The 12,970-nt window shown below is 44.5% G+C and overlaps 2 protein-coding genes across 2 annotated transcripts in view; both read right to left on the bottom strand.

Moving 5' to 3' along the window:
* Positions 1–12,970, bottom strand: part of LOC306975724 (GTPase IMAP family member 8-like) — a 37,424-nt gene that overhangs the window by 21,324 nt on the left and 3,130 nt on the right. The gene's annotated exons all lie outside the window — the stretch shown is intronic.
* The window catches only part of LOC306975697 (uncharacterized protein), a 44,803-nt gene continuing 37,264 nt past the window's right edge, over positions 5,432–12,970 (bottom strand). The window contains exon 6 of the mRNA XM_079573348.1: positions 5,432–5,630. Within this exon, the coding sequence (XP_079429474.1) occupies positions 5,549–5,630 (82 nt within the window). The 3' untranslated portion in view covers positions 5,432–5,548. The remainder of the gene's footprint in view (positions 5,631–12,970) is intronic.

A 12,970-nucleotide genomic window follows, 5' to 3' on the forward strand; every position in this document is an offset into this window, starting at 1 on the left:
GCCTACTCCTAGATTTCTAACCTGATTTTTTGGTTTTAGAGAGAGAGACTCAAGGTGACTGATAACACTTTGTCTTTGTGCCTGTGGGCCAAAAACAATGATCTCAGTTTTGTCTGCATTTAGTTGGAGAAAGTTGCTTTGCATCCACAAACTGATCTGTTGGATGCAGTGACAGAGAGTATCTACAGGCCCATGTTCACCAGCCGTCAGTGACACGTAGATTTGAGTGTCATCTGCATAGTTGTGGTATGACACATTGTTGCTGTTTATTAGCTGACCCAATGGAAGCATGTACAAGTTGAATAAGAGGGGTCCCAAGATTGACCCCTGGGGGACTCCACAGGTCATGGCAATTTTGTCTGAGACACAGTTGCCAATTTCAAGAAAGTACGTCCTGTCCTCGCGATAGGACTTAAACCAGTTTAGAGCAGTACCAGAGATTCCTACCCAGTTTTCTAACCTGTGAAGTAAGATCCCGTGGTCCACTGTGTCAAAGGCAGTGCTCAGGTCTAGCAGAACTAAGACTGAGACCTTACCTGCGTTGGTGTTCATGCGGATATCATTTGTCACCTTGATCAGAGCTGTCTCAGTGCTGTGGTGGGGCCTAAAGCCTGACTGGAAAGTATCAAACACATTGTTAGACAGGAGAAAGTAAGTGAGCTGCTGATATACTACTTTCTCTAGGACTTTTCCTAAGAATGGCAGGTTTGATATGGGCCGGTAGTTGTTCATTACCTTGGCATCAAGGCTGCTCTTTTTTAGAAGAGGCTTAATGACTGCTGTTTTCAAGGCCTTTGGAAATGCTCCAGTCTGGAGTGAGATGTTAACTAACTGAGCAAGTTGTGGTAACAAGCTGGTCAGCACAGACTTCAGAAATCTAGTGGGTAATTCATCAAGGCAGCATGTACATGAACTCAGACCGGAGATAACCTCTTCGATTGTTTTGTCAGTAACAGGTGTGAAATGTGTCAGCTCAAGGTGTTTATCTGGTGGCAGAGTTTCTATTTGTGTTGTGGAAATTATGGCATTTTTAATGCTTTGGACTTTGTCATAGAAAAATATTGCAAACTCATTACACTTAGATGTCGAGATTAGTTCTAGGGGCAGTGAAACTGGAGGGTTAGTTAATCTGTTTACTGGTGAAAACAGAACACGAGAATTGTTTCTGCAGTTTGAGATGATTTTAGAGAAGTACTTCTCCCTTGCTCCACGCAAAATCTGGTTGAACACACAAAGCACTTCTTTGTAAACCTCAAAATGAACCTGGAGCTTTGACTTGCGCCATTTCCGTTCGGCTTTTCGGCACTCCCTTTTCTGTGCCCTGACCGAAACTTCACTTCTCCAAGGTGCCTTTTGCCTATTGTTAACCATTTTAACCTTGACAGGAGCAATAGTATCCAAAACATTTAAGACCCTTGATGTGTAAGAGTCCAACAGATTATCAACATTAGAACATGGGGCATTTTCAAATCTGATCATCTCCATAAACTGTGTTTTCGTTGTATCATTTATGTGTCTTCTTTGAATAACTCCAGGCCCAACCACTGGTTTAGGTGTAACACACAGGTCAAAGAAGACACAAAAATGATCAGATAAAGCAACATTAACAACATTCACATTTGATATATTAACACCTTTTGTAATAACTAGATCTAGAGTGTGGCCTTTGTTGTGAGTCGCCTCACTCACGTGCTGAGTGAGGCGACTCACTCAGCACGTGACTCAAAATGACTGGCTATGAGTGTAGAATGCAGTCAAAGAAGGTACGGAGGCACTCCGTAGTTAAAGATCGTAGATTAAAAATCCTTTATTGTGTCATGGACAAAGTAATTAAAAAACGGCAACGAGTTTCGACAGCTATATCTCCATCAGAGCAATTTTTGTGAATGAATTACTTGCAGGTGCGCTAAAATACCCAAGGGAGGGCTCAGGTGAGAAGTGTCACGTGACCCAATGCGACAAAACAATGAACATACAATATACATGGTGCGTTCCAGGCAACTGGTAACTGGTATTTTTCCCACTTGAAAGTTACCAGTTACGACTTCAGTGCGTTCCAGGTGATTGAAGTCGTATGTAAACAAAACTGCTAATGCTAAAACAGTTAGCTCATACGATGCTAACGTTGTATGAACGTTTCTTCAAACCAGATGTAATTACAAACATGCGACATAATGTTATGTTGAAACCTGTGACCAAAAGTAACGTTCACATCACTGATGTAGTGATTTTGTTACAGTTTTAACGTTAGCAGTACTGCTCCACTGGTGGGCGCCATTACTGTCTTCATCTCGTATACGAACTCGTAGCAGTCTACAGGTTTCCGAGTTTACAAGTTGTAATTACCAGTTCGAGCAGCTTTCCAAGGCATTTTTTCAAGTGGGAAGTGGTACATTTACCAGCTACCAGTTGCCTGGAACACACCAATAGACACGAAGTGATCACTTCTAGGACATGGAGCGTGCCAAAAAGCTTTACATATGTGGACGGGACATGTTTAAACCATTCACATGTGGAAAATACAACTTACTTTGTCCATGCCACAATAAAGGATTTTTAATTTTTGATAACTACGGAGTGCCTCCTAACCTTCTTTGACTGCATTCTACACTCATAGCCAGTCATTTTCCTCTGTTTTCATGCACTATCGGCTCCTTGGAAGAGCACCCGGAGTTCACTACAACTTGTTACCCTTGTGGGACCTGAAGCAGCGCTCATTTTCTATTTTCAACCTATAAGAAGAATCATAGAAACAAAGTGACATTTAAAGAGTTTTATAGGACGATGAGCAGAGTACAGGAGAGTCCAGGCGGAGGAGGGGTGCCAAGTGTTTTTTCTACTGTTCAGCTTTACCCAAATCGAAACATTTATAGCCGATAGACCAGTGTAACGCCTCCTTGTTGCCGTGTAGTCGCAACCTTTTTTGACATTTCTTTTCATCGCAAATTTCCTGCTCTTTTGTCTCGTTTTTGGGACCTCTTAACCCCCCTCTCACCATTATTTATTTATTTATTTACTTACTTTTGGCTACTGGTAATATCTACTTTAAACAATCTTTTTAAGTGTTTTTGTTTTTTGAGAAGTAGAGGAAGTAGTAGGAAGTAGTAAGTAAATAACATAGGCCTGTAATGTCGAGTCATCGTAGGTATAGTTTTTGTTCCGCAGCTACAGATTCACAGCAAGAGTCACAGCTCACGATCCCACAGATTATATAACTACATGAGACACAAAACAGCTTTTCTTAACCAAGGAGTGATGTTTGGGTTTTAGAACCAGACCTGGGTGATATGGACAAAAATTAATATCTCAATATTTTGGGGGACTTTCTCGATAGTGATGATGAAGCGATATTTTTGGAAACCATAAGAAATATGTAAAAACCTGCTGCCATTTGCTTTTTTTTTCCGCTCAAAATGACTGTACAAAGGCCCCAGTTACCTTGTTATGTTCTGTGATGTTCCCTTAGTGCCTTTTCTGTTCTTGGATTTCCCACTAGAGGGCACCCTAACCCAGTGTAACTTCCTCCTGCTAACCAGCGACCTGTAGACTGGCTCCATCTGTACAAAGGGTGTGCGTTGGGCTGTCTTTTTTGTGTGAACACGTTAATAGGACTAAAATCGAGTAAACATGTTACAAAGTAGAAAAAGTCAGATATACATTACAAATTGAAAATATAATCATACATGAGAAATCACAAGTTTATTGTTTTCCAGACGCGACACCACAGTTGACATTATTCATGAAGTCACACATTTACACTTTGACCAAATATAAAATATTCAAACATTTCAATTTTAGAATTAAAAATTAAAAGATAGTTTCATGCAAATGCATTTATTCAGTTTGGGGTTTCATTAGACATAAAATATTTTTTTCCCACCATTTGTCCCCCATGTGACACTAACCCCAAGTGTCCAATTTACAAACAATTTAAGCTAGCGAACAAATGGCTTTAGCATGCTAGCTCTGTTTACGCCGCTAACAAAAGGAAAATTCGCACTAGAGAAAAAACAAAACAAAACAAAACAGAATAGAATAGAATAGAATAGAATAGAATAGAATAGAATAGAATAGAATAGAATAGAATAGAATAGAATAGAAAAAACTTTATTGTCTACCATGCACAATGATGGCAGAAATTTGCCTTTGGCTCATACATTCTAATACATTTGCCCAGCAATGTACATCATAAAATCAGTTCATTATAAAATCAGTTCACTGCAGACACAGTAGCAGCAGGTACACTTCATTAAGGAAAGGAAAAAGGAACAGACTGGCTGAACGACATTAATACTTACAACTTATTTCAGCTCCTTGATGGCAAAGGGTAACCTGGCTAACACCAGGCTGCTGTGTGCGCTCGAATTATTTCGAACTGCACAACAGCCTGGGGACCATGGCCAAATCTCCGGTGGATTTGGGAACCAATCACAGAGCGAGGAGGGACGGCAAGACGATGACGCGCTATTCGATATACGGAAGCTTGTAGTTTATTTACGGATAATAAAAAAAAAAGTTTATTTACGGATCCAACATGAGAGCAGCAGACACGATGGTATTTTTTGATCAAGCTTTAGACCTTGTTCTAAATAATTTAGCTCAAAAGTTTACAGCGGGTACGTCATACGTCATCTCATACGATGATATGATTGGCTGGGGCTACGTGCAGACGCATGAGACTTTTTTTTTTTTTTTTTCGTATCGCCCAATAAACGACTATGGACGATCGTAAACCACACCTCTCCTACGAGAAAATGAATTGGTGGTCCCCAGACTAAATATCACTTGTGATTTTAGTCTGGTGTTAGCCAGGCTAGGCAAAGGGAACAAAATATTAAAATAAAAAAATGTATAAAAAATATAAATTTTTCTTGGCACACGGAAGTCTGTATCTCTGCCCTGATGGAAGGAGCTCAAAGTGATGGGACAATGGGCGGCTATCGTCATCTGTGATCTTAATACAGACACGACGCACTGCTTTACTGTAATGCTGAGATAAACTGGTTTGTTCTTGGCCTGTTATTTTACTGCCCTGTTAAACAACTCTGCCAAGTTTAGCTTTGTTTTTGACAGTTAAATGACCAAACCAAGAGACTGTGTTAAATATCAGCACGCTCTCAATTAAACACTCATAAACCCTTAACTTCAAAACCTCTCATAAAAACAATCACCTCATGTCTGTCCAAATGAGAAAATGATTCTTAATATGACAATACATATTGTATATCAGTACCAACATATACCGCCCTCTACAGTGGCTATAAAAAGCAATGTGACATATAAACTTCAGATTCAAAAGATTTGCATTGTCAATTCATTGATGAATCAAAATTTAAGTTTATCTCAAGTCATTGGTGTGAGGTGGGGGGCTGTGGTGGAAGCACAAGGAGGGGAGGGAGTTCAGCTTTCTGATAGTCTAGACTCTAGTGGATAAAACTGTTCTTCAGTCGACTGGACCTGGCCCATAGATTTCACAGTGTCCTCCCTGAAGACATTACCTTGAAGAGCGGTGGGTGGAGTATATTTCCTTAATTGACTGAAGAGTGGCTCAAATGATCTTCTCAACTGCGCTGGAGGCTCCTGCGGAAGTGGGAATAGGAATATACTGGCCAGGTGTGCCTTGATAAAGCCTAAACCAGGGGTCTCCATCCTTTTTTACCCAGCAAGCTACTTTTGCACAACATGAACATCGGAAGTGACTTGAGTTAACATTTGAGTTATCAAGTGAGATGTAGAAAGTCTTTGGCGAGCTACCTGGAGAGGCTTCGTGAGCTGCTGGTAGCTCCCGAACTATTGGTTGGACATCCCTGGCCTAAACCACCTTAGCAATTTCGTAATTATGGAGTCGTCCTCTTCCATTAACAGTTCCTGTATGAGTTCACGGAGCTCTTTCTCTTGATCTTTCAGCAGAGCTTCTTTTTTCTTCTCATCCGTCTCTTTGCTCATTTGTTCCTCAGCTGCCTTTATTTTCTTATTAATCCGTTTCACATTGCGTTTTTTTTTACAGACACACTTCACCAAATCATTAATGTTTTTCCTGTGCTCCTCGAGCTTTTCTTTCTCCTTCCTTTGAAATTCTTCTTCAGCTCTGGTTCTGGCCTCTTTTTCAGACGCCTTTTTACTTTCTTCTATTTCTTTCTCATGCTTTTTCTTTAACTTCTTAATGTTTTCTTCCTCTTCTTGTTTCCTGATTCTGTCTTCTTCTCGTCGCTGCTCTTGATCCTTCAGTCTTTGTCTGTCATATTCTTCACGGAGGTTTTTAAGGTGTTGTTGTCTCTCTTCATCTTCCTGTTTTCTTTTTTGCCACCACTCTTCCCTTTCATTTTCCCACTTCTGTTTCTCCTGATCCATCTTTCTCCTGCTCTCCTCTAGTTTTTGTTCAATTGCTTCTTTTGACTCTGATTCAGATTTAATTTTTTCCTCGAGCTGTTTTTGTTTTTGTTTCCATTCCTGGCGCTGTCGTTCCTCTCGTGCCTTTCTCTGTTTTTCCTTTTCCTCATTTTCCTCTTTTCGTTGTTGCCACCACATTTCCCAGTCTTTTTCCCACTTCTCTTTCTGCTCCTCCATCTTTCTCCTGCTCTCCTGTAGATTTTGTTCAGTTGCTTCTTTTGACTCTGATTCAGATTTGATTTTTTCCTCCAGCTCTTTTTGTTTTTGTTTCAATTCCTGACCCTGATGTTCCTCCTGTTTTCTTCTCTTTCTCTCTTCTTCTTCCCTCTTTTCCTGTTCTTCCTTTCGCAGCTCCTCTTCTATTTTTATCTTTTCCTCCTTTTCTCTAAGTTCCTGTTCCTTCTCTTTTATTTCTGTCTCTGTTTGTTCTTTTTGTTTATCCATTTCCTGTTTTATTTCTTCCATTTCCTGTTGATATTTTCTCTCCATTTCCTCCCTCTCTCTCCTCATCTTTTCCTCCTTCTCCTTCACAATTCTTTCCATCTCTTTTCGCAGCACCTCTTCCATCTTAATCTTTTCCTCCTTTTCTCTGAGCTCCTGTTCTCTCTGTTTTCTGTCTTTCTTTGTTTGTTCTTTCTGTTTTTCCATCTGCTGTTTAATGTGTTCCATTTCCTGTTGATGTTTCCTCTCCATTTCCTCCCTCTCTCTCCTCATCTCCTCTTCCTTCTCCTTCATGATTCTCTCCATCTCTTTCTTGATGTTCACCTCAGCGTGTTGAAACATGTTGTTGGTGAAGCAGCCGCCGCCGTTCTCCTCCAACATGGCATCGATCTTTTTCAGCAGCTCTTTCACCTGAGAGACGTTTGTTTTGTCTTTGTTATTAAAGACATGGAAGCGGTTTCCACAGTCGGACAGAACCTTTTTCAGAGAACTGTCACTCTTTCTCATGTATTCTTCAAGAGAACTCTTACCCTCCAACTTATCTCCATGTGTGAAAAGAATCATTGTGTATTTTTGTGACTCTTTCCCAAATGATTTTCTAATGAGATCAATGGTCATATTATCGTCTTCTGTAAATCGTCCGATCTGGAGCACCAGCAGAAACACATGAGGCCCTGGAGCCAAAAGACTGACACATTTAGTCATTTCATCAATGACGTCATCATTGGACATTCTGCTGTGAAACAAACCCGGAGTGTCCACCACAGTGATGCTCCGCCCATCGACTTCAGTCTCAGCTTTTTCACAGCTCTGAGTGACAGATTCTTGACTTCTGATAGAATGAAACTGCGTTCTTCCCAGGATTGTGTTTCCTGAGGAGCTTTTTCCACAGCCAGTTCTTCCCACAAGTGTAATCCTCAGACAGTCAGCAGAGGTTTCAGGACCTGCAAAATATGGACATAATTTAAAGGATAAATATGAGTTAAAGAATCCACACATGTTACATATGCTGCTCAAAAAGTCTTTACAGAACTCCATGAAAATACATGACACCACAAAGAGACAAAGCATTTTAGGAATAAAAATAAAAAAAGGGCAAAGAGTTCAAGACAAAGTAGTACTGCATTATTTTCACTGAACACGATATAGGCGTCTGGGCTGAGTAACTTACAAGCTAACTCAAAACCGTGATCAAGAGCGAATGAAAGCTCGGCAGGTGCATGTAGAGTGAGACTATTTGAACAATGGAATTATTAACACGTTATTCAATAGACATTTTTATTCTATGGCTGTATTGTCATTAGGGCTGGGACAAAATAACGGATCGCAAAACTTTGTGCTGTAATACCATCCATCCATCCATCCATCCATCCATTTTCTTCCGCTTTATCCGGGGCCGGGTCGCGGGGGCAGCAGTCTCAGCAGAGATGCCCAAACTTCCCGATCCACACACACCTCCTCCAGCTGTTCTGGGGGGACCCCGAGGCGACACCAGGCCAGCTCGGAGACATAGTCCCACCACCGTGTCCTGGGTCTTCCACGAGGCCTTGTCCCACTAGGACATGCCTGGAACACCTCCCGCGGGAGGCGACCAGGAGGCATCCGAAACAGATGCCCGAGCCACCTCAGCTGCTCCTTTCGACGTGAAGGAGCAGCGACTCTACTCCGAGCTCCTCCCGGGTAGCTGAGCTCCTCACCCGATCTCGGAGGGTGCGCCCAGCCACCCTGCGAAGGAAACTCATTTCGGCCGCTTGTATTCGCGATCTTGTCCTTTCGGTCATTACCCAAATCTCATGACCATAGGTGAGGGTGGGAACGTAGATCGATCGGTAAATCGAGAGCTTTGCCCCGACTCAGCTCCCTCTTCACCACGACAGACCGATACAGCGACCGCATCACTGCTGACGCTGCACCGATCCGTCTGTCGATCTCACGCTCCATCCGTCCCTCACTCGTGAACAAGACCCCGAGATACTTGAACTCCTCCACTTGAGGCAAGGACTCCCCACCGACCTGGAGAGGGGAAACCACCTTTTTCCGGTGGAGGACCATGGCCTCGGATTTGGAGGTGCTGATCCTCATCCCAGCCGCTACACACTCGGCTGCAAACCGCCCCAGTGCGCGCTGAAGGTCCTGGTTTGTTGAAGCCAACAGAACAACATCATCTGCAAACAGCAGAGATGAGACTCTGAGGCTCCCAAACCGGACACCCTCCGGCCCCTGGCTGCGCCGAGAAATTCTGTCCATAAAAGTAATGAACAGAACCGGTGACAAAGGGCAGCCCTGGCGGAGACCAACACGCACCGGGAACAGGTCTGACTTACTGCCGGCAATGCGAACCAAGCTCCTGCTGCGGTCATACAGGGAGCGGACAGCCCTTAGCAGAGGGCCCCGGACCCCATACTCCCGGAGCACCCCCCACAGGGCACCACGAGGGACGCGGTCGAACGCTTTCTCCAAGTCCACAAAACACATGTGGACTGGTTGGGCGAACTCCCACGAACCCTCGAGCACCCGACGAAGGGTATAGAGCTGGTCCAGTGTGCCACGACCAGGACGAAAACCGCATTGTTCCTCCTGAATCCGAGGTTCAACTATCGGCCGGATCCTCCTCTCCAGCACCCCGGAATAGACCTTACCGGGGAGGCTAAGGAGGGTGATTCCTCTGTAATTGGAACACACCCTCCGATCCCCCTTCTTAAAGAGAGGGACCACCACCCCGGTCTGCCAATCTAGGGGCACTGTCCCCGACCGCCACGCGATGTTGCAGAGACGTGTCAGCCAAGACAGTCCTACAACATCCAGAGACTTAAGGTACTCAGGGCGAATCTCATCCACCCCCGGAGCCTTGCCACCAAGGAGCTTTCTCACCACCTCGGTGACTTCAGCCCCGGTGATGGGCGAGCCCACCTCCAAGTCCCCAGCCTCTGCTTCCTCATCGGAAGACGTGACGGCGGGGTTGAGGAGGTCCTCGAAGTACTCCTTCCACCGCCCGACGACATCCCCAGTCGAGGTCAGCAGCCCCCCACCCGCACTGTACACAGTGTTGGTGAAGCACTGCTTCCCCCTCCTGAGGCGCCGGATGGTTTGCCAGAATTTCTTCGAGGCCGACCGATAGTCTTCCTCCATGGCCTCCCCGAACTCCTCCCAGACACGAGTTTTTGCCTCTGCGACCGCACGAGCTGCAGCACGCTTGGCCCGCCGGTACCTCTCAGCTGCCTCAGGATTCCCACAAGCCAACAAGGCTAGGTAGGACTCCTTCTTCAGCTTGACGGCATCCCTTACTTCCGGGCGCCACCACCGGGTTCGGGGATTGCCGCCGCGACAGGCACCAGAGACCTTACGGCCACAACTACGAGCAGCCGCATCAACAATGGAGGAGGAGAACAGAGTCCACTCGGACTCCATGTCCCCCGCCTCCCCCGGAATCTGGGTGAAGCTCTTCCGGAGGTGGGAGTTGAAGACCCCACTGACAGAGGGATCCACCAGACGTTCCCAGCAGACCCTCACAACACGCTTGGGCCTGCCAGGTCTGACCGGCTTCCTCCCCTGCCAGCGGATCCAGCTCACCACCAGGTGGTGATCGGTTGACAGCTCCGCCCCTCTCTTCACCCGAGTGTCCGAGACACGCGGCCGGAGGTCAGATGACACAACTACAAAGTCGATCATTGACCTCCTGCCTAGGGTGTCCTGGTGCCACGTGCACTTATGGACACCCTTGTGCTCGAACATGGTGTTCGTTATGGACAAACCGTGACTAGCACAGAAGTCCAATAACAGAACACCACTCGGGTTCAGATCGGGGAGGCCGTTCCTCCCAATCACTCCCTCCCAGGTCTCACTGTCGTTACCCACGTGGGCGTTGAAGTCCCCCAGTAGAACAATGGAGTCCCCAGTCGGAGCACTATCTAGTACCCCTCCCAGGGACTCCAAGAAGGCCGGGTACTCTGCACCGATGTTGGGCCCGTAGGCCGAAACAACGGTGAGAGACCTGTCCCCGACCCGAAGGCGTAGGGACGCGACCCTCTCGTCCACCGGGGTGAACTCCAACACGTGACGGCTGAGCTGGGGGGATATGAGCAAACCCACCCCAGCCCGCCGCCTCTCCCCGCGGGCAACTCCAGAAAAATGGAGAGTCCAGCCTCTCTCCAGGAGTTGGGATCCGGAACCCAAGCTGTGCGTGGAGGTGAGCCCGACTATATCTAGTCGGTATCTCTCAACCTCCCGCACAAGCTCAGGCTCCTTCCCCCCCAATAATGTAATAATTGCTGTAATACCAAGTATCAATATTCATTAAGTGTCACAATACTTTTAATACTTTAGAAGAATTTGTATCCTGCACTCCTTTGTTTCGAGTAACAGTTACACAGCACCTTGTTTATCACTTTTCAATCTTAACACTTAAATAATAAATGTCAAATGGCATTTGTTTTCTAAACTTTGGACACATGACTGTTTTCTTTTTACACATTTTAAGGTAAACATATGACTAATCATAATTACTTCATCGCAATACCCCTGAGCATCGTGATACATATCTAGTCTATTGTCCAGTGTATTTAAAACACTGACACACACAATAAGCTTACCTTACATTGGCAGTGGGATTTAGGAGTTCAGGCCCAGGGACGTCAACATCAAACTAGTAAATAAGTCATCTTCGTATTTTATTTGATGATAACCTTTGTGGGGTGACCCCAAAGGCAATTTTGTCACTGCATATCTCATAATTTTATCTAAAGGTTTTGAATATGAGGTCATGTTTATGATTTTCATCAGGAAAAAAAATAAGTACTGTGTGATAAGAATGTAGTGAGAAGGAGTTGGTAATATGGGTTCTATCTTTAGTGTAACTTCATACAAATGCACTGATACAATTATCCATCCATCTGTTTTCTTCCACTTGTCCGTTGCCGGGTCGCGGGGGCAGAAATGCGATTCTGACCGGGCCTGGTCTCTCATAAGGGGCTTCTGAACCACTTTTTGTCTGATCCGTCACCTAGGACCTGTTTGCCCTGAGCAGGGGCGGAGCACCAAATTCTGGGCCCTGGGTACAAACTATCTTGGTGGACCCCCCCCATTTGAAATTCACATTTCATATTCTATGTTCTTTGACCACATGACAGTGGTTTAGTGGTTTGACAGCGCAGTTCATTTATATTCTATTATAACTTTATTATATACACCTTAACTAAGTGAAAAAATGGGTTGGACAAAAAAGTGCTTCATATACAAACACATATCCAATCCAATGGGTACTTAGGTCATGGTTTGTTTGTTTATTTGTTTGTTTCAAGTCCATGTTTGACTTGAAATTTCATCTGATTTGGATTCAGTTACAGAAATTGAATAACCTTTAACCCTGTGGTGACATAGATATTTAGATTAGGGTGGAATATTCTACTTTAATTGGGCCAATTGAAATGGCTAGTTTTAGGTAGAGCATAATGATTATTACCATCACATTAAACAGGAGGGCTGAACTAGGGACATGGGATATTTGTGCAGAGAATAACACATGTGTGACTTTAAAATAGGCATTAAAATGCTATTTTACATAAAATTATGATACTATGATGTCTCTGTGGCCACAGGCCTGAACAAAAAACTCAAGGGCTTCAGTCTGATTTAGTCTCACCATATTTGAAGCCTATACCTTTAAGTGTATAGTCAGTAAATTGTTGTTGTAAATGTTACGTTGGAATTGGCTAAATGGCACGAGCTCCACCTTTCACTAGAACCAGGTTGACTCGTCTCCAAAGCTGCGCATTTATAATGCGTGAATCCAAATGCGCGCGGCTAATTAGCATCATTAATTCGGCGAAAACGGCGTGCGAGACCTGTGGCTTTTGTCCCTGTATTGGCCTGAGGCTCAATTATAATAAATATGAGGAAAGAGAAACTTTAGAGGTTAAAACGAGGAGAGAAGGAGCTCTGTCTCTGACTCTGTCTCTGACTCTGCACCATCCTCAGCGCAGGCAGAGGCAGGACTCGCCTCACCTCATGTTTAAGTGTCATTTATGACAGAAAGTTTCCTCTAAGGTCCGCTAGAACAGGCTAGTGTTAAATAAAAGCACATTAGAGCGAGGCCAGACAAATATCTGTCTTTCCTCATAGCTCTGTGTCATTACATCACAGA

Source organism: Gobius niger, assembly GCF_951799975.1.
Source record: "Gobius niger genome assembly, chromosome: 16".
In the NCBI taxonomy this organism is placed as follows: domain Eukaryota; kingdom Metazoa; phylum Chordata; class Actinopteri; order Gobiiformes; family Gobiidae; genus Gobius; species Gobius niger.